At 45.0% G+C, this 25,743-nt stretch overlaps 1 protein-coding gene across 1 annotated transcript in view; it reads left to right on the forward strand.

Annotated features, from left to right (window-relative positions):
* Positions 1–282: 282 nt before the first annotated feature.
* Positions 283–25,743, forward strand: part of LOC139530053 (thyrotropin-releasing hormone receptor-like) — a 34,237-nt gene continuing 8,776 nt past the window's right edge. Inside the window, exons 1-3 of the mRNA XM_071326102.1 lie at positions 283–448; positions 11,160–11,863; positions 15,921–16,344. Coding sequence (XP_071182203.1) covers positions 11,478–11,863; positions 15,921–16,344 — 810 coding nt within the window. The 5' untranslated portion in view covers positions 283–448; positions 11,160–11,477. The remainder of the gene's footprint in view (positions 449–11,159; positions 11,864–15,920; positions 16,345–25,743) is intronic.

A 25,743-nucleotide genomic window follows, 5' to 3' on the forward strand; every position in this document is an offset into this window, starting at 1 on the left:
TAGCTGAGTCAAAAATAATTGTAGGCCTTGATGACTGGCTGAATTATCTATAGGAGTGTGTATTCCTGCATGCAGAACGGCATATTTTAGGATTACAGGGGTTAATGATTAACAAAACGGCATAAATTGGGTCCAGTTTAATGTAAGTGAAAGATGGAAGAAAAGTAGTAGCTTAGGCTATGTGAATGACAGCACTTGGGCAGCGGTTCAACGCAAGGGGGAGCCATGAGCCATGATGAAAGCATGCGGTACTTAGAGCGTTGAAGAGGCTGTGAAGGCTCATCGTAGCCTCATTGCTGGTCCGCGAGACTGTAAATTCTCTTAGACAACAGAAACAATTATTAGCTACACAGTATTCAAGGTGAATAACAGAGCTGAAAATAATCTGAAGAAACAAGAAATTGGGGAAGTGTGTCCATGCACATCAATCATCAAGAATGGATATAAGGTAGGTGTGCAAATGTTGTGGTGGACTAGTGCCAGAGATGTGCAAGATATCAAAGTTATTAACGCCATAATTCATTCATATTGTTTGCCTAATACTTTACTGCAATTTTCCTGCAAAATTCACCATACATTTTTTATAATCTCTGGAAGATGCCGCTACAGTAGGGTTCTGTGGAATATCTTTGTGGGTTTTGGTGACAGTATGATAGGCTATGCATTTGAGAATGACATGTAGTGGGAGATTGTAGCTGTTTATTATTTTGTGGATAAGTCTCTCAAATAGACATGACGACCTGATAAGCCTATCACATTTAATTCTCAGTAAAGTTAATGCTGAATACTGACGAATGAATATTTATTTATGAGTTTGAGTATATATTAATGAGTTTGATGATTAGTTAATGTAATTGATTTCAATAATTATGCAGATCTGTATGACAGTACTGTTTTAGTTTATTTACTTGGACATTTGAAGTGACAATACTCCTTGATGCCCAAAGATTGTGATAAGCCTCTATGAGCCACCTATTTTAAACAACTTGTACTGGACTCCATGGATTCTCATGCTGTTGTCACAGATACTGCTATTAAGCTCAGGCACAAAAACACTGACAGATTGACAAACAAGTTCCAAATTGTTTCTTCAATTTATGACCATTCTGTCAGGGGACACAAAATCTGCAACAGTTTAATTCACGTCACATGACTTCAGTTACCATCATGTCATTTCCAACACAATCAGAATTAAAGTTGCCATTCGTCATGACACAGCAAGGCAATTGAAGCCCAGAGCAATGATGACTCTCACGATTGTGTGTTTCGCAGGGATGAGCAGAGCAACCGATGGCAGCAGACTGCAGAGAACACTGTAAAGATGTATGTCATTAGATGAATATGCAATATTGAAACAATGAAATTAAGGCCTTTAAATGTAATAGTCACAGCAAGGTATCTGTTGTTCGCAGACAAGGCTTACTTCCATTTTTTCAAGGACAAACTTAGTAGTTTATTAAACAGTTCGTTAAAGGTACACCCTGCAGCTGGTAGATGATGACCTACTGACCACAGTACAGAATTATCTTTCTTCCAATCATCTCTAGTCCATGAGCCAAGGGGTTTGGTCGGGCTCACTTGGGCCGATGATGTTTCCTAGTGATTTTCTTGAACGTCCCTAAAGTTGGTAAATGTGTGAATGCAGTGAAGCAATGGTAGCGTTCTCTGTGTTATCACACTTTCTTTCATCCCTCCATCCCATTCAGTTTTCCCATAAGAATTTTACCCTATTACAAACAATGTCAGTATATTACAAAATCAGAGGAGGCTGGTGGTAGGAGCTATACGAGGACAGGCTCATTGTAATGACTGGAGTCAAACATGTGGTTTCCATATGTTTGATGTGTTTGTTTCCATTATTCCATTCCAGCCATCACAATTAGCATGTCCTCTTATAGCAGTAACAGACCAATCTGCTATGGCCCCATAGGAAGAATACACCTTAATTGAGTCAAACTATGTGTAATGGTTTGCTGCTCTCATCATCAAGATACTAGGTTAAATGTATTGGAATTTTATGAAAAGAGTTAATAGGATAACATTTTTATATGTTTGAAGATTAAATGTTGCAATTATGACATATTCAGAAATCTGCAATTCACATAGCTTTTTGGGCACATTCTTACCACAGCTCTATAAATAATTTAACATCTTTATATCTGGCACACCTGGCTCATTTGGTTGTGTATTGAACATCACAATGAAAATGTTAAGATTTTATTCGGCATACTACAATTATATTTCATACAAGTAACCTACCAGTTATTGGTAATGGTGAGAAGTTAGCATGTCTTGGAGGTATGGTCTTTGACACTCTGTAACTCTCAGACTCATAATTATTCACGATTCATTCAGGGTTATCCGTAATCTTGGTAGCATCATTTACATGTTTACAATTGTTGTCATTTAGCAGATGCTCTTAAGTGCCTTGCTCATGGGCACATCAACATATTTTTTTCACGTAGTCGGAAGCGGAATGACGTAGCGGAATGACTTTGGCGTACCTCCAGGCCTGAAGACAAAGACTTTCCTTTCGGCTAAGATTAAAGATATGACAGATAGGAGTGGGTAGAGACTCAGCTACCATCCTCAGCAGCTTTCCAGCTAAGTTGTCAATGCCTGGAGGTGTGTCATTATTATCAATAACAATCAATACCTTTTCCATCTCTCCCAAACTAACTTTACAAAATTCTAACTTGTTTTGCTTTTCTTTCATAATTGTTTTTTTATGCATGAGTACGATGGCTCACTTTTCGTTGGTGGCATTTCCTGCCTAAGTTTGCTCACTTTGCCAATTAAGTCATCATTAAAATAGGCAACATCAAATGGTTTTGTGATGAATAAGCCATTGTTTGTCTTAGGGTAAAATCCTTATGGGAAAAATCAGTGGTGGAAAAAGTACCCAAATGTCATACTTGAGTAAAAGTAAAGATACTGTGGTAAACCGTGGGGTGTTGGGTTGAGCGTGCATTGACACAGAGACAGGGAGGCTTTAGTCCGCAAAAACAACTTTACTAAGACAGAAAATAAATATAACAAAGAAAATCACTTCGGTTTCGCTCGGTCCTTCTTCTCTACTTTTGCTTGGTGTCGGTCTCTCCCCCTTCTCTCCCGCGGTGTGTCACCGTGCTCCTTTTATTTGGCCTCCGCGGCTGGTTGGCACTTTCCTCTAATTACCTCCACTTAGAGCTGTCCGTGTCGGGGTGCCCAGCTCCCGTATTCCCAGCAGAGGGAGCCAATGTCGCCTCACGTACCTCCCCTCTATTACCACCCCCCGGGGTAGACCTACTGAGATACCCCCCCTTAGCCCTGACTGGGAGGGAGGCATGCTCATGGGCTAGGTTTGCATCCCTCCTGGATAGGGCGTCCGCATTGCTGTGCTGGGCCCCCGACCTGTGGATGACAGAGAATCACTGTAAGGACAGGAACCAGTAGGTGACACGGTCATTCGTGTCCTTACCTCTTGCCATCCACACATGTGGGGCATGGTCAATGATTAGGGTGAACTTCCTCTTGAGGATGTAATACTTGAGGGTGTCCGGTGCCCACTTCACGGTGAGGCCCTCCTTCTCGACAATCGAGTATTTCTTCTCCCTCGGGAGGAGCTTCCTGCTGACATACATGATGGGGTGCTCCTCACCTTCCTGCTCCTGGGACAAAACGGCACCTACCCCTGTGTCAGACACGTCTGTCTGGACCAGGAGGTTTTTTGAGAAGTCCGGGGTGACGAGTACCGGGTGCGAACGTAGCGCATCCTTCAGGGCCTGGAAAGCCGCCTCTGTGTCCTCCATCGCACCGTCTGGGGTAGTTGTGCCTTTGTTAAGTCTGTGAGGGGAGAAGCTATTGCGGCAAAGTTAGGTACACATCTACTGTAGTACCCTGCTAACCCCAGGAATGACTTCACCTGCCTCTTGGTTCAGGGGACCGGCCATCCCCTAATGGCAGCGATTTTTTTTCTTGGGGTTTCACATTTCCCCTCCCGATCTGATATCCCAGGTACTCCACCTCGGCGTAGTCCAGCTTGCACTTGTGGGGGTTCGCGGTCAGGCCTGCATCCCTTAGCGCATCAACCACGGCCTGTAACTTTCAAAGATGACTCCCAACTGTCACTGTGCACAATGTTGTCATCCAGATAAGCAGCTGCGTACTCACTATGCGGCCACAGGACGCGGTCCATGAGTCGCTGAAAGGTCGCTGGTGCCCCGTGAAGCCCGAAAGGCAGAACTCGGTAGTGGTATAGCCCACCCCCCCCCGGGGTGGAGAAGGCAGTCTTCTCCCGGGAGGCCTCTGCCAGTGGCACCTGCCAGTACCCCTTCGTCAGGTCCAAGGTGCTGACGTAACTTGCCATCCCCAAGCGGTCGATCAGTTCATCCATTCGGGGAATGGGGTAGGCATCAAACTTACTGACCTCGTTCAGGCCCCGGAAGTCATTACAGAAGCGGACGGTTCCGTCCGGTTTCGGGACCAGCACTATGGGGCTAGACCACTCACTGTGTGACTCCTCCAGTACTCCCATTTCTAGCATTGTCGTCACTTCCCGCTGGACCGCCACCCTCCGGGCTTCTGGTATCCGGTATGGCCGTTTACGCACTTTTTCTCCCGGACGGGTGTGGATCTGATGTTCCACGAGATCCGTGCGCCCCGGCACCTCGGAGAACACGGCCTCGCGGGCGTGCCATTTCTTCAGTAAGTTAACATGGTAAAGCTGGAGGGGTTCTCCACCCCGGTTGGTGGACCCTTATAGTTGACGTCGCCGACCTGCAAAACGATGTCGTAGGGCCCATGCCACGTAGCCAGGAATTTATTCTCCGTTGTAGGGATCAGCACCAAGACCTTCTCACCGGGTAGGAACTCTCGTGGTTGGGCCCCCCGGTTGTAGACATGCTCCTGAGCACGTTGCGCCTGGGCCATGTGCCCTCTCACCGCTGGTCAAATCGCCAATCATCCTCTCCACATGTTCTACTACACTGCGAAGGGATGGAGGGGGGGGGGGGGGTCGGCTGATCTTCCCAGACCTCCTTGGCTAGGTCCAGCAGCCCGCGGGGCCGACGGCCATACATGAGCTCAGAACCCTGTAGATTCTTGGGGTACCTTGCACACTGAAAACATCAGGTGGGGCAGCAGCTGGTCCCAGTTCCTCCCGTCTCTCTCAATGACCTTCTTCAGCATCTGTTTTAGGGTCTTATTGAAGCGTTCCACTAGCCTGTCCATTTGTGGATGGTACACACTGGTCCGCACCGGTTTGATTCGTAACAGATTGCAGACATCTTTCATCACACGAGACATGAACGCAGTGCCCTGGTCCGTCAGGATTTCCCGCGGAATACCCACCTGGCTAAATAAATGGAAGAGCTCCCGTGCGATACTTTTTGCTGCCGCCGTGCGTAGCGGGATTGCCTCAGGATACCGGGTGACGTAATCCATGATTACCAGGATGTATTGTGTCCCCTCGCGGTCTTCACCAATGGACCCACCAGATCCATTGCCACCCACTCGAATGGCACTCCTATAATGGGCAAGGGAACCAAAGGGTTTCGATAATGCACCCTCGGAGCTGTGATCTGGCACGCCAGGCAACTATGGCAGTAGTCCTCCACAGCGCGCTTGACTCTGGGCCAGTGGAACCAGTTCCCGATCCGCTCCCTGGTTTTCTCCATCCCCAGGTGTGCCCCATGCAGGTGGGTGTGGGCAAGCTGCAACAGTCCTAACATACTGGCTGGGTATGAGTAACAAGTATTTTGTCTCCCCATTATGCTTTACTACCTGATACAATAAATTATGCTTGATTGCGAAGTGAGGGTAGCGCCAATAACTTACCCCAGGTAACAGTACGCCATCCACCGCAATCACCTGGCCCCTAGCGTTCTGGAGATTGGGGTCTTCTAACTGGGCCGTCCCAAACTGACCTGTGAGGATTCCCATGTCGGGAGGTCCGTCTAGGGCTTCCACCTCCATAAAGAGGAGCCTGAGGTCTTCCTCGCCCGGTGGCTCGCTTGCCGGAGCAGGGTCGTCTCCCTTCTCCGGGTCCGACTCGGGCCCAGCGGACACCTCTCGTGGCGGGGGTTGGGTTGCACAGGCCACCGTCCGTTTTTCTTTTCTTCCTACCTCCCATGCTCGCCTCCCCAGGTTCCTCCTCCACAGTGCCTGGGAGAGAGGGCAGTTTTGACCAAGGAGAATGGACACGGATAGGAACAGCTCCCACGTGCATCTGGCACTCCCCCTTTGGGGAGGTTATCCTCACTGGCACCGTTGGGTACCTCTTTGTGTCCCCAGTACACTGTCACCTCCTCGTCCCCCGGTTCCTCCTTCCCCTCTCGGGTGAGCCACTGCGGGTGGGCCAGGGTCAACATACTGCCGGAGTCCAGCAGAGCACTGGTGTCGATGCCATTGATTCGCACAGGAACCATCGGAGGGGCCGTCTCGGTGTGCGCCTAACAGGAGGTGACGTAACTCGTCATCCGGGTTACCCCAGAGCTGGGGGATGCGGAGGGCATGGCCTCCTCCCGGCCGGGATAGCTCCACGCGAGGTGCCACGGCTCACCGCACTCATAGCAGCGTCTCTGATCTGGGTCCAGCAGCCACCGGCGTCGGTTTGGGTCCCCCTCCCACTTCACAGCCTCGGCTGGTTCCGTCCGGGCCCTCTTCAGCTCCTCGCCTCTGTGTTGTTCGTCCCCCTCACCGCGTCTCCTCTCTCCGCTCGGGCCCCTCTCAGCAGGTCCTGGGTGTTCTGGTTAATTTCCACCGCGGTCAGCAATTCCTCCAGGCTCTGCATGCTCACCGTCTTCTTCATCTCGTATGGCAGGGCCCGAAATTATTTATCCAGGACGAGCTTGTCGAGCATCGGGAGGGACGGTACTTCCGTCAGTAGCCAGCCCTTGGTCAGGCGCACCAGGTCGCTCATCTGAGCCCGGGGGGAAAGGTTGGGGTCAAAGGCCCAGTTGTGGACCAGTTGTGCACGACGTGCGAGATTGAAACCATCACCATCACTCCTAATTCGCAGCCTGGTCAGTGTTCAAATCAAAGTAGGCCTTCTGGGCCTTCCCAGAGAGGTAGGGTGGCAACAAGCTGGCCCACTTGGGCCATCCTTCCCGCTGTGCTGTGCCGTCCTCTCGAAGGTGAACAAATACGACTCCACGTCATCTTCCTCCCTTAACTGAACCAGGAACTGATTTGGGCCAGACTCCTGAGCCTTCCCAACCTTCAACTGGGCTACCTCCGCGACCAGTCTGCGGTTTTGTTGGTGCTGCTCCTCCAGCGCTTGCTCCTGGAGAGCCTGTTGCTTCTGCTGGCTGAGGATGAACTGAGCCACCAGCTCCTCCATGGTAATTTCCATACGCTCTACCCCACGGCACCCAAAGCTACTGAGATGCCAGCATTCTCCACCATATGTGGTAAACCGTGGGGTGTTGGGTTGAGCGTGCAGAGATTGACACAGAGACAGGGAGGCTTTAGTCCGCAAAAACAACTTTACTAAGACAGAAAATAAATATAGCAAAGAAAATTACTTCGGTTTCGCTCGGTCCTTCTTCTCTACTTTTGCTTGGTGTCGGTCTCTCCCCCTTCTCTCCCGCGGTGTGCCACCGTGCTCCTTTTATTTGGCCTCCGCGGCTGGTTGGCACTTTCCTCTAATTACCTCCACTTAGAGCTGTCCGTGTCGGGGTGCCCAGCTCCCGTATTCCCAGCAGAGGGAGCCAACGTCGCCTCACGTACCTCCCCTCTATTACCCTCCCCTGGGATAGACCTCCTGGGATACCACAATACCTTCATAGAAAATGACTCAAGTGAAAGTCACCCAGTAAAATACTACTTGAGTAAAAGTCTAAAAGTATTTGGTTTTAAATATACTTAAGTATCAAAGTAAATGCAAAAATATATGCTTAAGTATCAAAAGTAAAAGTATAAATCATTTAAAATTGCTTATATTCAGCATACCAGAGAGCACAATTTTCTTGTTTTTTTATTTAAGGATAGCCAGGGGCATACTACAACATGCAGACATAATTTACAAACTAAGCATTTGTGTTTAGTGAGTCCACCAGATCAGAGGCAGTAGGGATGGCCATGGATGATCTCTTGATAGGTGAGTGAATTGGACCATTTCCCTTTCCTGCTAAGCATTCAAAATATAAGGACTACTTTTGGTTGTCAGGGGAAAAGTATGGAGTAAAAAGTACATAATTTTCTTTCGGAATGTAGTGAAGTAAATAGTAAAGTACATACACACCAAAAAACGACTTAAGTAGTACTTTATAGTATAGTATAGTATATACTATAGTATAGTATAGTATTTTATTTTAAGTATTTTACACCACTGGGAAAAATGAATGGGATGGAGGGATGAAAGAAAGAGTGATACCACAGATAAAGCTGCCATTGCTTCACCGCTATGACACATGCTCCAACTCTAGGGACATAGAACTTCAAGAAAATCACTATGAGACATCGTCGGCCCATGTGAGCCCGACAGCCCAAACTTGGGGTTCTGGCTCATGGACTACACTCTGCATAGTGATGATATGAAATTGCTTCAGCCAAACAGCCCAACATAATTAAAGGTAACCAAGGTAACCTGCCTAAATGACTATCGCCCTGTAGCACTCATATCTGTAATTATTAAGTGCTTTGAAAGGCTGGTCATGACATACCTCAACACCATCATCTCAGACAACCTGGACCCACTCCAATTCACATACAGCCCCAACAGATCCACAGATGACGCTGTCCCAATTGCACTTCACACTGCCCACTCCCACCTGGACAAGAGGGGAAATAATTATGTGAGAATGCTGTTCATAGATTAAAGCTCAGCGTTCAATACCATTGTCCCCTCCAAGCTCATCACCAAGCTCTGCAACTGGATCCAGGACTTCCTGACAGGCCGGGCCCAGGTGGTGAGGGTAGACAACAATACCTCCGCCACGCTGACCCACAACATGAAGGACCCTCAGGGGTGTGTGCTTAGTCCTCTCCTGTACTCCGTGTTAACCCATGACTGCGTGGCCATGCAAGACTCAAACACCATCATTAAGTTTGCTGACGACACAGCGGTGGTAGGCCTGATCACCGACGGTGATAAGACAGCCTATAGAGAGGAGGTCAGGGACTTAGCAGTGTGGTGCCAGGCCAACAACCTCTCCCTCAATGTCAGGAAGACCAAAGAGCTGATTATGGTCTACAGGAGAAACAAGGGAGAGCACACCCCCATCCACGTCGACGGGGCTGTCGTGTAGCGGGTCGAGAGCTTCAAGTTCCTTGGCATCCACATCACTAAGGACTTAACATGGTCCACACACACCTGCACAGTCGTGAAGAGGGCACGACAGCGCCTCTTCCCCCTCAGGAGGCTGAAAAGATTTGGAATGGGCCCTCGGATCCTTAAAAAGTTCTACAGCTGTACCATCGAGAGCATCTTGAATGGCTGCATCACCACTTGGTATGGCAAATGCACCACCCTTGACCGCGAAGAGCTACAGACGGTGATGTGGACAGCGCAGTACATCATTGGGGCAAAGCTCGCTGCCATCCAGTACCTTTATATCAGGCCGTGTCAGAGGAAGGCCCCTAGTCTTGCTAAAGACTCAACTCACCCAAGCCATAGTCTGTTCACTCTGCTACCCTCACTCTGCTACACGCAAACGATACCGGAGGACCGGCTCTCAGACCAACAGGCTCCAAGACAGCTTCTACCCCCTAAGTCATAAGACTGCTAAATAGCCATAAGACTGCTAAATAGTTAATTAAATGATTACCCGCACTATCTGCACTGACCCTATCTTGCACTGACTCTATGCACACTCACAAAACTATATATACACACTATATACACATACACTCACACAACCCCCCCCCCCACACACACATCACACACACTCTTAGGGAAAAAAAGCTGCTATCTAAAACCTGAAAGGGTTCTTTAGCTGTCCCCATAGGAGAACCCTTCGATGAAAAATGTTTGGTTCCAGGTAGAACCCGTTTGGGTTCAATATAGAACCCATTCCACAGACAGTTCTACATGGAACCCAAAGGGGACCTGTAACCAATAATGGATATCCTGTGGGGACAGCCTAATACATCTTTTGGAACTTTTTTTTTCTAAGAGTGCACATGCATACCGACACAACACAAACACACACACACACTTTTACACTCATCATATGCTGCTGCTACTCTGTTCTTTATTTTCCATGTATTATTATCTATGCCTCGTCAATTTACCCTGCTTTAATGTACACATGTGCCTTTTAACTCTGCATCGTTTGGAAGGGCTCGTAAGAAGTCATTTCACAGTAAAGTCTACACCCATTGTATTCAGCGCATGTGACAAATACAATTTTATTTGACTTTATTTGAAAATGTAGAACTGTGAGACGTGTGTGGGGGGGGGGGGGGGTGTCTGATTGATGGTGGGCTTCAGTTAAATTACTTTGAATTTCCACCTCCATTTATTAAATATAGCCCTCCGGAGAGAAAGCCGGATTTCAATTACAAGTTAAGGAGACTGAAAAGAGCAACACATGTCTGGATGGCTTTCACTCACTAAATGTGCACTCTGACTAAGCCTAAAGCAGATTTGAAACACTCATTCTCTGGAATGAGAGATGAGGTTATTGGATTGATATTTGTGTAAATTATATTGATATTTTTGTTGAATTGGATTGATATTGTGTTGAATATATGAGAATATGAGCTTCTATTGTACTTCACCCACTCATTAAGCTTTTAACCTGTTTTTGCTTAAGGTTATTCATATTCTATTTAATATTGATATGCTTTATGTGGTCTTCAAGTAAACATACAGTATGTTGTTTAGACATGAATCCTTTTGGGAATGTGTCTGGAAAGCGCTTGCATGCTTTTTAGGAATTTCTTATGCTTAGCTAATGCTGGGCAGAACTAAAATGTCTCATTTTAATAATTCTCTGTGGTAGCTAATCATGTTTCCCTGTTAGTAATGTTCAGTGCAGAGAATATACACCTAGCAGGTGTTCTATAAAGATGGTTTATAACGTGTTGTTTAACCACCATATGTTTAGCCGATTGTTTGACTCCTAATGTCGACATTCAAACAAACAGCAAACTACCATGTCCAGCAATGCATGTCTTTCCAAAGGTAGTAGTAGTATTCTTCCAATTAACTACAATTATTTCTATATTTTCAGGCGGATCAATGGAATGCTCATTTCTTTAAAAGGGCTAAAGGCAGAGGAAAATTAGCTTAAACATGTTAATTTGATTATTGAAGTCGGAGTAGATCCCTACAAGACTTCGAGGCTTTGAAGAGGAGGAACAAACAAAATATATCAATAGGTTGAAAGACAGACGGAACATAGTAAACCATTAAAAGGGATTACTATCATTAGCAACAAGTACAGAACACATACAGGGACACTTATTCCTACATTCCCACACGTATCAGTTCATATGTCCTTCACTCTCTCTGTCTTACTCAAATAGAAACAAACTCACTACCTGCAATCATGACAGAAAATGTAAGCTCAAGGATGGACACCCCAACCAACATTTCCTTGGTGGGCCCAGGGGACCCCATATCCCAGTCTCTGGAGTACAAGACTGTGGCAGTGTTCCTGGTTCTGCTGGTCTGTGGACTTGGCATTGTGGGTAATATCATGGTGGTTCTGGTGGTCCTCACCACGCGACACATGCGTACGCCCACCAACTGCTACCTGGTCAGCCTGGCCATAGCGGACCTGACCGTGCTGGTGGCCGCTGGTCTGCCTAATGTGTCAGACAGCCTGATGGGCACCTGGGTGTTTGGGCATGCTGGCTGCCTTGGTATCACCTACCTCCAGTATCTTGGCATCAATGTGTCCTCCTGCTCCATCACAGCCTTCACTGTGGAGAGGTAAGTGACACCTCAACTACCGTACCCCCTTTTACACATCATCAAGTACCAGCCATATACGGTGCATTCAGAAAGTATTCAGACCTTTTTCCAATTGTTGTTACATTACAGCCTCATTCTACAATGGATTAAATAGTTATTTTCCCCTCATCAGTCTACACACAATAACCCATAATGAAAAAAAAGGTTTTTAGAAACGTATGCTAATTTATTAAAAAAATATTAAAACGGAAATATCACATTTACATAAGTATTCAGACCCTTCACTCAGTACTTTATTGAAGAACCTTTGGCAGCGATTACAGCCTCAAGTCTTCTTGAGTATGACGCTACAATCTTGGCACACCTGTATTTGTGGAGTTTCTCCCATTCTTCTCTGCAGATCCTTTCAAGCTCTGTCAAGTTGGATGGGGAGTGTCGCTACACCGCTATTTTCAGGTCAATCCAGAGATGTTCGACGGGGTTCAAGTCCGGGCTCTGGCTGGGTCACTCAAGGACATTCAAAGACTTGTCCCGAAGCCACTCCTGCATTGCCTTGGCTGTGTGCTTATGGTCGTTGCCCTGTTGGAAGGTGAACCTTCACCCTAGTCTGAGGTCCTGAGTGCTCTGAAGCAGGTTTTCATCAAGGATCTCTTTGTATTTAGCGCCGTTCATCTTTCCCTCAATCCTGACTAGTCTCACAGTCCCTGCCTCTGAAAAACATTCCCACAGCATGATTCTGCCACCACCATGCTTCACCGTAGGGAAGGTGCCAGGTTTCCTCTAGACGTGACGCTTGGCATTCAGGCTAAATACTTCAATCTTGGTTTCATCAGAACAGATAATCTTGTTTCTCATGGTCTGAAAGTCTTCTAGGTGCCATTTGACAAAGTAGGCTGTTGTGCCTTTTGCTGAAGAGTGGCTTCCGTCTGGCCACTCTACGATAAAGGCCTGATTGGTGGAGTGCTGCAGAGATGTTTGTCCTTCTGGAAGGTACTCCCATCTCCACAGAGGAACTCTGGAGCTCTGTCAGAGTGACCATCAGGTTCTTGGTCACCTCCCTGACCAAGGCCCTTCTCCCCCGATTGCTCAATTTAGCCAGGCGGCCAGCTCTAGGAAGAGTGGTGGTTCCAAACTTCTTCCATTGAAAAATGATGGAGGGCACTGTGTTTTTGGGGACCTTCAATGCTACAGACATTTTTTGTTACCCTTTCCCCAGACCTGTACCTCAAAACAATCCTGTCTTGGAGCTCTACATAAAATAATTTTGATTGGTGTTTGGTGTTTGCTCTGACATGCACTGTCAACTGTGGGACCTTATATAGACAGGTGTGTGCCTTTCCAAATCATGTCCAATCAAATGAATTTACCACATGTGGACTCCAAACAAATTGTAGAAACATCTCAAGGATGATCAATGGAAACAGGATACACCTGAGCTCAATTTCGAATGTCATAGTAAAAGAGTCTGTAGCAGTACCAGTCAAAAGTTTGGACACACCTACTCATTCAAGGGTTCTTCTTTATTTTTACTATTTTCTACATTGTATGGAATAACACATATGGAATTATGTAGTAACCAAAAAGTGTTAAACAAATGAAAATATATTTTTGATTTTTGATTATTCCAAGTAGCCACTCTCTGCCTTGATGACAGCTTTTCACACTCTCAGCATTCTCTCCACCAGCTTTACCTGGAATGCTTTTCCAACAGTCTTTAAGGAGTACCCACATATGCTGAGCACTTGTTGGCATTTTCCTGTTTCCTGTTGAAAAACAAATGATAGTCCCACTAAGTGCAAACCAGATGGGATGCCATATTGCTGCAGAATACGGTGGTAGCCATGCTGGTTAAGTGTGCCTTGAATTCTAAATAAATCACAGACAATGTCACCAGAAAAGCAGCCCCACACCATCACACCTCCTCCTCCATGCTTCATGGTGGGAACCACACATGCTTTTCCAACAGTCTTTAAGGAGTACCCACATATGCTGAGCACTTGTTGGCATTTTCCTGTTTCCTGTTGAAAAACAAATGATAGTCCCACTAAGTGCAAACCAAGGCATAGAGTATATTTTGAAGTCAGATAATCGCAAATCTCATATTCGGACTCATCAGACCAAAGGACAGATTTCCACTGGTCTAATGTCTATTGCTCGTGTTTCTTGGCCCAAGCAACTCTATTCTTCTTATTGGTGTCCTTTAGTAGTAATTCTTTGCAGCAATTCGACCATAAAGGCCTGATTCTCCTCTGAACAGTTGATGTTGAGATGTGTCTGTTAATTGAACTCTGTGAAGCATTTATTTCGGCTGCAATTTCTGAGGCTGGTAACTCTAATGAACGTATCCTCTGCAGTAGAGGTAACTCTGGGTCTTTCTTTCCTGTGGCGGTCCTCATGAGAGCCAGTTTCATCATATCGCTTTATGGTTTTTGAGACTGCACTTGAAGAAACTTTCAAAGTTCTTGAAATGTTCCTGATTGACTGATCTTCATGTCTTAAAGTAATGATGGACTGTCATTTCTCTTTGCTTATTTGAGCTGCTCTTGCCATAATATAAAGACTTGGTCTTTTACCAAATAGGACTATCTTCTGTATACCACCCCTACCCTGTCACAACACAACTGATTGGCTCAAACGCATTAAGAAGGAATGAAATTCCACAAATTAACTTTTAACAAGGCACACCTGTTAATTTAAATCCATTCCAGGTGTCTGTCTAAACCAGCGGGGCAGTATTTTCACATCCGGATGAAAAGTGTGCCTAAAGTAAACGACCTGTTACTCAGGCCCAGAAGCTAGGATATGCGTATAATTGGTGAGATTTGGATATAATACACTCTAAAGTTTCTAAAACTGTTAAAATAATGTCTGTGAGTATAACAAGTGTCACTTGTAAGTGTCACTCCATGTGGACTCTACTGTTTGGTGCGCGTGAACTGGAACGCGCTTCACGTTGTTTTTATCCGGTATTGGAAACAGTTTATCCCGTCTTAAATTTTATCGATTATTTACATTTTAGGATACCTGAGGTTGGATTAGGAACGTTGTTTGATATGTTTGGACCAAGTTTACAGGTAACTTATTAGATACTTTGTAGTCATGTTGGGCGAGTTGGAACCAGTGTATTTCTGAGTCAAATGCGCCAAATAAATTGACACTTTGGGGATATAAAGAAGGACATTATCGAACAAAAGGACCATTTGTGATGTTTCTGGTACATTTTGGAGTGCCAACAGAAGAAGATATTCAAAGGTAAGGCATTTATTATATCGTTATTTCTGACTTTTGTGTCGCCACCTGCCTGGTTGAAAATGATTTTCATGTGTTTGTATGCGGGGCGCTGTCCTCGGATAATCGCATGGTCTGCTTTCGCCGTAAAGCCTTTTTGAAATCTGACACTGCGGCTGGATTAACAAGTTAAGCTTTATTTTGATGTATTACACTTATATTTTCGTGAATCTTGAATATTGATATTTCTGTAGTTTGAATTTGGCGCTCTGCAATTTCACTGGATGTTGTCAAATCGATCCCGCTAAAGGGATTGGCGCGCGAAGGGATCACTAACAGGTTAATGTCAAGAGTGTGTAAAGCTGTCATCAAGGCATAGAGTGGCTACTTTGATGAATCTCAAATATAAAATATATTTTGATTTGTTAATTATTTTTTTTTACTACATGTTTCCATGTGTTATTTCGTAGTTTTGATGTCTTCACTATTATTCTACAATGTAGAAAATAGTACAAATAAAGAAAAACCCTTGAATGAGTAGGTGTGTCCAAACTGTATGTAAATAAGGTATTTCTGTTTTCTTATTTTTATACATTTGCAAAAATGTATAAAAACCTATTTTGGCTTTGTCATTATCGGGTATTGTGTGTAGATTGATGAGGAAACATTTTTATTTAATACATTTTAAAATAAGACCGTAACATAACAAAATTTGGAAAAAGGGCCAAGGGGTCTGAATGCTTTCCTAATGCACTGTATACAAAAAAATCTATGAATAATTTACTGTATAACGTCTCTGTAGAACAACATGCCGAAGAGTCTATTGTTTGTTCTTCTCCATTTCCAGGTACATTGCTATCTGCCACCCAATGAGGGCCCAGACAGTGTGTACGTTGTCCCGGGCCAAGCGGATCATAGCAGGGGTGTGGGTGTTAACCTGTGTCTACTGCATGCTGTGGTTCTTCCTGGTGGACATCCAGGTAATGAAGGACAGCACCATCCAGTGTGGCTACAAGGTGTCCCGTGACCTCTACCTCCCCATTTACCTCATTGACTTTGCCATCTTCTACGTGATCCCTCTGCTCCTGGCCATAGTCCTGTACGGCCTCATCGCCCGCGTCCTGTACCTCAACCAACTCCCCAACCGGCCCGACGCGGGTACAGTCTCTGCTGGCGCCACCACGCTCCGCAGGAGCTGCAAGGAACCAGCAGACGAAGGAAAAGGGGGTCGTCAGGGCCGCCCGAAGAGTGTGCTCTTCTCCAGGAAACAGGTGTGTGTGTCAACGTATATGGAGCACCCTTTATTTTATGTAACCTTTATTTTGACAGGGAGTCATAGCTTACTGAGACCAAATTATCTTCCACAGAGGAGCCTTGTAATTACAAAGAATATACAAATCACACTAAGAAAAGCAAAACAGAGAGACACAATTCAATCATAGAAAAACACATTCTTCAGTAAAAGGGTCCTCAATCAGCTGTCTGAATGGCCCTAGATGCACCAAATCTTTCAATTTCAGAGAGCTTTGGAGATTATTCCACAAGTAAGGTGCAAAAAACTGAAAGCAGATTGACCTTTAGTAACTCAGTGGAGATCGAAGGGATCCCCAGTGTTAGCCATCCCTGAGACCGGGTCTGGTAGCTCGGACGTCTGTATGTTAACAATGAAGGTACGGTAGAAGTTTGTGCAAGAGGGCTTTATAAACAAAAAGAGTGCAATGGATCGATCTACAAGACTTTAAAGAAGCCTAGCCTATTTTCTAATACTGAATCTTTTGCCCGTAATAAAGTGCAGTGCATTATGATAAGCTGCACCCAATAGCTTTAATACAGTGGCGGGGGGGGGGGGCAGCAGTTTCTATTATGTAAGTCACTGACAGTCACTCAATTTGCCATGTCAGCCAACCATTTTTTGATTTGTAGTGTGTCAGTGTCCTCTACTGTCTCCTTTCTCATTATTTTGTTCAAAATAGTAGATCATAAACACTTTGTTTCAATTATTCAAAAACAAAGAATTCTTCACCCGGTAGTGGTTCTGAAAGTTGTCTATAGTCATTTCCATATTGATTACCAGAGTTTTTGTCAATGACCTAGAACAAGAATTCGATCAATTGATTTTTTAAAAATGGTGTTGCTAAATTAGTCTAGCCAGCTATCTAAACTTGTAGTAATTATGGCCGAATACCAACCGGGCATGCAGGGCACATGCCCAGGGGCCCTGACCTCCAGGGGGCCCCCATTGATTTTGTCACGCTCACTCAGATATCATATTAACATGGCATAAGTTATGACAAAATGTGTAGAATTGCGGGAATTTAGCTTTAAAACGTGTTATGTCCCCAGCAAGAAAACAAAATACTGTCACTCTAACAGAAGGGGGAACTAACAAAGAGTCACTGACAACAGGCAAAACGAAACAGGTGGGGTTTTAGGAGGGGTTCTGAAAGACACTCATGGAGGTGTCCACTGAAAGTTGACTAACAACAACAACTGGAATCTAAAAGACACCCACCATGAGAGGCCACTAAATTTGCCCAAGAAGAGGCAAACAAAAAAGAAACCCACACCAAACTTAAAGACAGGAAGCAAACCAAAAAGTTGAGCAAAACAAAAACAGGGAGGATCAAATAAAGGATTGTTTGTCTAGAGATTAAAATAGGGAGCGCCAACTAAAGGTGTTAACCCTCCACATCTCTCAAGACCACTGGAGCACTAGGCCAGCCACTCTTGAATACCATTAGGGCCAGCAAAGGTGAAACACTAATGAGATGGCAACCAGCACAGGTGTAACACATACTGACTAATAATGTGACACCAAACGGTGCGCCTAACTCATCAATATGCTTTTTGAAAGATAGGTTTTCATCAATCCAGATGCCCAGATATTCATAATTGGCATGATCAATGTGGACACCATCCAATGCAAAAATCATCAGATGCATTTTTTTGTGTTTTGGAATATAATATACTTGGTTCAGACAGGATACACCACGCATTCATTCAACCATTAGAAAAAGATTACAATACATACAATATGTTAGTCTTGGCATTAGGCTCTGCTCCTTCAGGGTATCTCACTGCCTCATGTTAAAGGCCCAGTGCAGTCAAAAACGTGTATTTATATATACAAAAGTATGTGGACACACCTTCAAAATTTTGTGGATTTGGCTATTTCAAAACAAAGTTTTACAGCTAATTTGTGTTTTTTAAAATGTACTATTTCTTATATTGATAGGCCAGAAAATCTTAAGTGTTACTACATACAGCCGGAAATAACTATTGGCTATCAGCGCGACGTCAATTTACCAGCACTACGACCAGGAGGGCATTTCAACTGATTCCAGAGGCCGACCCAAAATAACGCCGCTGGAGAAGAGGGAGACAGAGCGGCCTTCTGGTCAGACTTCGGAGTCGTGCACACCAACTACCGCTTCCGAGTATATTACTCGCTAATGTCCGGTCCCTAGATAACAATTTCGACGAAATCGGGGCAAGGGTTGCTTTCCAGAGAGACATCAGAGGTTGTAACATACTCTGTTTCACGGAAACATGGCTCTCTCGGGATATGCTGTCAGAGTCAATACAGCCACTGGATTCTCAGTGCGTCACGCCGCCAGGAATAAACATCTCTCCGGGAAGAAGAATGGTATGTTTCATGATTAATGACTCATGGTGTAATTGTAACAATATACAGGAACTCAAGTTATTTTGTCCACCTGACCTAGAATTCCTCACAATCAAATGCAGACCATATCACCCGAGAGAATTCTCTTAGATTAGTCACAGCCGTGTATATCCCCCTTCAAGCCGATACCACAACGACCCTCAAGGAACTTCACTGGACTTTATGCAAACTGGAAACCATATATCCTGAGGATCCATTTATTGTAGCTGGGGATTTTAACAAAGCAAATTTGAGAACAAGGCTACCTAAATTCTATCAGCATATCGACTGTAGCACTCGCGCTGGAAAAACACTGGACCACCGTTACTCTAACTTCCGTGATGAATACAAGGGCCTCTCTCGCCCTCCTTTCGGCAAATCTGACCACGACTCCATTTTGCTCCTCCCTTCCTACAGACAGATGTTCAAAAAGGAAGTACCCGTGCCAAGGACTATTCAACGCTGGTCTTACCAATTGGAATCCACGCTTCAAGATTGTTTTGATCACGCGGACTGGGATATATTCCAGGTAGCCTCAGAGAATAATATCAACGTATACGCTGATTCGCTGAGTGAGTTTTTATAAGGAAGTGTATAGGAGATGTTGTACCCACTGTGACTACTAAAACCTGCACAAACCAGAAACCATTGATAGATGGCGGCATTCGCGCAAAACCACCACATTTAACCATGGAAAGATGACTGGGAATATGGCGAATACAAAGAGTGTAGTTATTCCCTCTGCAAGGCAATCAAACAAGCAACATGTGAGCATAGAGACAAAGTGGAGTCGCAATTCAACAGCTCAGACACAAGATGTATGTGGCAGGGTCTAGAGACAATCACGGACTACAAAAGGAAGCCAGCCACGTCACGGACACTGACGTCTTGCGTTCCAGACAAATGAAACACCTTCTTTGCCCCCTTTGAGGATAATACAGTGCCACCGACATGGCCCGCTACCAAGGACTGTGGGCTCTCCTTCTCCGTGTTAACACTCGCAAGGCTGCCGGCCCAGACGTAATCCCTAGCTGCGTCCTCAGAGCACGGGTAGACCAGCTGGCTGGTATGTTCACAGACATCTTCAATCTCTCCCTATCCCAGTCTGCTGTCTCCACTTGCTTCAAGATGTCCACCATTGTTCCTGTACCCAAGAAAGCAAAGGTAACTGAACTAAATGACTATCGCCCCGTAGAACTCACTTCTGTCATCATTTTTTTGTTTATTTTTAATTCACCTTACTTAACCAGCCAGGCCAGTTGAGAACAACTTCTCATTTACAATTGCAACCTGGCCAAGATAAAGCAAAGCAGTGCGACACAAACAACAACACAGAGTTACACATGGGATAAACAAACGTAGAGTCAATAACACAATAGAAAAATCTATATACAGTGTGTTCAAATGCAGTGAGATTGGGGAGGTAAGGCAATAAATAGGCCATAGTGGCGAAATAATTACAATTTAGCAATTAAACACTGGAGTGATAGATGTATAGAAGAGGAATGTGCAAGTAGAGATACTGGGGTGCAAAGGAGCAAAAAATAAATAACAATATAGGGATGAGGTAGTTGGGTGGGCTATTTACAGATGGGCTGTGTACAGGTGTAATGATCGGTAAGCTGCTCTGACAGCTGATGCTTAAAGTCAGTGAGGGAAATATAAGGCTCCAGCTTCAGTGATTTTTGCAATTCGTTCCAGTCATTGGCAGCAGAGAACTGTAAGGAAAGGCGGCCAAAGAGGAGATGGCTTTGGGGATAACCAGTGAAATATACCTGCTGGAGCGTGTGCTATGGGTGGGTACTGCTATGGTGACCAGTGAGCTAAGATAAGGCGGGGCTTTAACTTGCAAAGACTTATAGATGACCTGGAGCCAGTGGGTTTGGCAACAAGTATGAAGCGAGGGCCAGCCAACGAGAGCATACAGGTCGCATTAGTCGGTAGTATATGGTGACAAAACGGATGGCACTGTGATAGACTACATCCAATTTGCTGAGTAGAGTGTTGGAGGCTATTTTGTAAATTACATCGCCGAAGTCAAGAATCGGTATGATAGTCAGTTTTACAAGGGTACGTTTGGCAGCATGAGTGAAGGATGCTTTGTTGCGAAATGAAGTGCTTTGAGAGACTAGTCAAAGATCATATCACCTCCACCCTACTTGCTACCCTAGACCCACTCCAATTTGCTTACCCCCCAATAGGTTCACAGACAATGCAATTGCCATCACACTGCACTCTGCCCTATCCCATCTGGACAGGAGGAATACCTATGTAAGAATGCTATTCATTGACTATATCTCAGCATTCACCAAAGTACCCTCCAAGTTCATCATTAAGCTTGAGGCCCTGGGTCTCAACCCCGCCCTGAGCAATTGGGTTTTGAACTTCCTGACGGGCCGCCCCCCCAGTTGGTGAAGGTAGGAAACAACAACTGCTGCCTACATACAGACTTGAAATGATTGGCCACTTTAATAATGTCACTTTAATAACATTTACAAATCTTGCATTACTCATCTCATATGTATATACTGTATTCTATACTATCTATTGCATCTTAGCGTATGCCGCTCTGTCATTGATCATCCATATATTTATATATTCTTATTGCATTCCTTTATTAGGTATTTGTTGTGGAATTGTTAGATATTACTTGTTAGATATTGCTGCACTGTCTGAACTAGAAACACAAGCATTTTGCTACACTTGCAATAACATCTGTATGTGACCAATACAATTTGATTTGATTTAGAGTTTCCCCGGTCAACTGTAAGTGCTGTTATTGTGAAGTGGAAAAGTCTAGGAGCAACAACGGCTCAGTCGTGAATTGGTAGGCCACACAAGCTCACAGAAATGGACAGCCGAGTGCTGAAGCGTGTAGTGCATAAAAATCTTCTGTCCTCGGTTGCAACACTCACTACCGAGTTCCAAACTGCCTCTGGAATCAATGTCAGCACAATAACTTTTCATCGGGACAGTGTCGCTTGATGAGCCCATCCATCTGCGGGTGAAAGACGGAGGTCCGAATCGGCTTGATCTGCAGGAGAGCACACAAATATTTCATTAGGTGGGACATAAACTCAGTACCTTGGTCTGTCAGGATCTCGTTCGGGATGCCCACCCGGCTAAAGAGGTGGAACAGCTCCCGTGCGATTCCCTTGGACACCGCCGCCCGTAAGGGAATGGCCTCGGGATACCGGGTGGTATAGTCTACGATTACCAGGATGTACCGGTGTCCTCGTGCTCTTTTTTTACCAGGGGTCCCACTATGTCCATGGCAATGCGTTCAAAGGGCACCCCGATGATCAGTGGGTTTTGGAAGTTTGCCTTTGGGGCAGTCATTTGACACTCCGGGAAGCTGCGATAGTAGTCTTCCACGGCCCTCCTCATCCCGGGCCAGTGGAACCGGGCGGCGATCTGTTCCCGGGTCATCTCCATTCCCAGGTGCGCCCCCAACAGGTGGGTGTGGGCCAGCTGAAGAACAGTTCCCACGTACCGTTGGGGTAGCAACAATACCTCTCAAAGTTCCCCCTGTTGGTGCGACACCTGATACAAAAGGTTATTCTTGATTTGGAAATGGGGGTATCGCCAGTCACTCACCCCCGGAAGTAGCTGTCCATTCACCGCTATCACTTGTGCTGCGGCAGCGTTCATGTTAGGGTCCTCCCACTGGGCCGTCCCGAATTGTCCCTTCAGTTGGCCCCCAGGGGGTGTCTCGACTGGCCCCTCGAAATCGAGGAGGGGGAGGCTGGGCTCTTCCTCCAGTGGTTCCCCAGGAGGGGTCGGGTTCCGGCCCGGCTCCCACTCATTAAGGCCTGAGTGTTCGCCTCGTGATGTATACTCCGTCTGTCACCAGGCCTCGACGAGTCTCCCCCTGGTGGCTAACCTGCTGTACGCCACAATACACAGTGGCTTCGGAAGGTATTCTAACTTCTTGACTTTTTCTACATTTTGTTAGTTTAGAGCCTTATTCTAAAATCATCAATCTACACACAATACCCCATAATGACACAAACGCACAAGGCACACAATTCAAGCTTAAGCAAAGGACAACAGAAAACACACCTCTTTTAATCATAATGAGTAAATAGGACACACCTGAGTGTCGTTAATGTCTCTTGGATGTTCTCTGCCGTCCCCTGGTGACAGGTAGAACCATGACACTCTAACGCAGTTCCACCTCCGACACCGCTGGCGTGGATCTGATAGAATCTAGCCCTGTCATTCTATAGTATACAGGAGTTTCATCAGAACTTCAGACTTCCACTGAATAAAAGAGCAAAGAGCAATCATCAGTAGCACTTTATAATAACACCACGTGCTAAAGCATTTATAATGAATTAGTAAATTATTTATCATGATAGTAATCTAGTTATTCACGCATTTATAAACAACTTTTAAAGTATTTAATAATGATTCATAACATCACTCATAAGATGTTCAGGTCCTTATAAACCATTTACTAACCATTAGTTAAGTCGTTTTACGTGACCTCATCTAAAGTGTGGGATATTTATACTTTATACATTCTTTATAAATGTTTTGAGCGGCCAGTGTAATTTCTCACAAAAAGATGGACATGCCATTGGTAGACATTCCAGCAGTACCTGGTGCTCCTTAAGGTCTCAAAATGGCCCCTAGATCATACATTCAGTTGGCCTGCACATAGCCCTGACCTCAACCACATCGAACACCTTTGGAATTCATTTGAATGCCGACTGCGAGCCAGGCCTAATCTCCCAACATCAGTGTCCGACCTCACTAATACTCTTGTGGCTGAATGGAAGCAAGTCCCCGCAGTAATTTTCCAACATCTAGTGGAAAGCCTTCCCAGAATAGTGGAGGATGTTATACTGTAGCAGCAAAGGGGGGATCAACTCCATATTAATGCTCATGATTTTGGAATGAGATGTTCGACGAGCAGGTGTCCACATACTTTTGGCTATGTAATGTATCAATGGTTAAATAACAAGCACACAATACAGAGGGGGTGAATTGCAACCAACAGGCAGAATGTAGTGCTGTGCTACACTTTACTAATGGATTTCTTCAAATGCTGGGAGATTACATGCACCTGAGTGTTAAAGTAAACTTGCTTGCAACAAAGTGACTCCCCTATCAAGGTATTTTGGTACTTTCCTTATACACTAGCCTATGCCAAAGTCCCCACATGGGTTGCCGCTGTCGGCTCCTGGCTTATATTCGTTGCATCTTTGATATTTGCCTCTCCAAAGGTGAGGCATGATGAGGCTTTTTATCAGCGGTATTGACCTCACAATAAGCCAGATTAGAGTAACTGCATGACAGCTTTGAGGTGCTGAAACATGAAGCGGCAGCCGCAGCGCAATCAACAAGAGGTAGGCCTACCTGTTTGACAGACTAAATTATGGACTGTCCACAGATTTGTCAGCCAATTCCTCCAATAGTGTCACCACTCTTTAAATACCTCTGTGTCCATGAAGGGCTTGATGTGTTAAGTTAAAACCAGTGCTTGAATTGAAGGAGTAGGCCTATGTGAGGGTATGCCATAGCCTACTTTTTGTTAAAGAAAATGGCAAAAAGTACAGCCCTTGTTAGCTTACTTTTTTTTTTTTTTTAACGAAACCGGATTCTGATTGTATAAAGCAATCTATAATGACGCTTTCCTCCGCAATACTTTACGCTAGAAATTAGCTGCAAAATGCACAAGAAAGACGCAACTCCGATCACAGGAGGTTGGTGGCACCTTAATTGGTGAGGACAGGCTGATGGTAATGGGTGAAGCGTAGTAAGTGGAATTGTATCAAATACATCAAACACATGGTTTACATGTTTTTGATGCCATTCCATTGGTTCCGTTCCAACCATTATTATGAGTCGTCCTCCCCTCAGCAGCCTCCACTGACTCCGATGCATATCTTTAGTTTGTCTCTATGAAATTCAGAGGCTGAGCTACGAAGATCTATAGTTGAGAAAAACAAAAAAGACTTTGCTTGGGAAGTAATAGTCCTATGTTGCTATCAATTGAGCTATTCACCTTCTGTTAAAAAGGTGTTTAACTAGAGTCGATGTGTGCGCCCACGAGGAAATTTAATGAGGATAATAAAAAATCCCCATCAAAATCTCTGTTTAAGATAGAGGTTTCTATATTCTTGCATGGGCTGCATCTCAATCCACAGCATTTCAATCTGGGCTCCCGAGTGGCGCAGCAGTCTAAGGCACTGCAAGAGGCGTCACTGCAGTCCCTGGTTTGAATCCAGGCTGCATCACATCCAGCTGTGATTGGGAGTCCCATAGGGCGGTGCACAATTGGCCCAGCATTGTTCGGATTTGGCTGGGGTAGGCTGTCATTGTAAATAAGAATTTGTTCTTAACTGACTTGCCTAGTTAAATAAAGGTTACATGTCGGCATTCCGCAACACATATTGGCATTTATTGTCATAACTCATGTACTGGAGGCAGCTCTGCAGAGTGGTCACTAGTTGGAACAGCCACAAAGTCATAAAATCTGATTTAACCCAAACCTTAACCACACTGATAACCCTAATGCCTAACCCTAACCTTAAAATTAGACCAAAAAGCAAATGTTTGTTTTCATACATTTTTATGATAATAGCCAAGTTTGGAGCTCAGTTCTGCCTCCAGGTCAAGATTCATGACAATAAACATCAACCTGCTTCTGCAACTGCGGTGGAAGGTGACAGAGCTACATCTGTGCTTGTCAGACCAGGAGACATCCCGAAAAACCAAATGCTTTGGGATAGCAACTAATATGACCCCACCATTCAAAAGCTGAGACTCTCACGAACACGTAGGCCTACATGTAGGTTGTTTTGCACTATGACTCAAGCCTCGCAAGACTCGTCTTTAGGTAACCGAGTACTGGGCCAAAACATGAATGGAAGTGAATAGAGCATTTCAGTGTCAAAGGTATCCGGGTCAATCCACAGTAAAACATATATCCTTATACACTGAGTGTACAAAACATTATTCAAATAATTTCTCTGAGCTAATAGCATTAAGTCTTAAT

The sequence above is a fragment of the Salvelinus alpinus genome, chromosome 9 (genome assembly GCF_045679555.1).
Source record: "Salvelinus alpinus chromosome 9, SLU_Salpinus.1, whole genome shotgun sequence".
Taxonomy (NCBI): domain Eukaryota; kingdom Metazoa; phylum Chordata; class Actinopteri; order Salmoniformes; family Salmonidae; genus Salvelinus; species Salvelinus alpinus.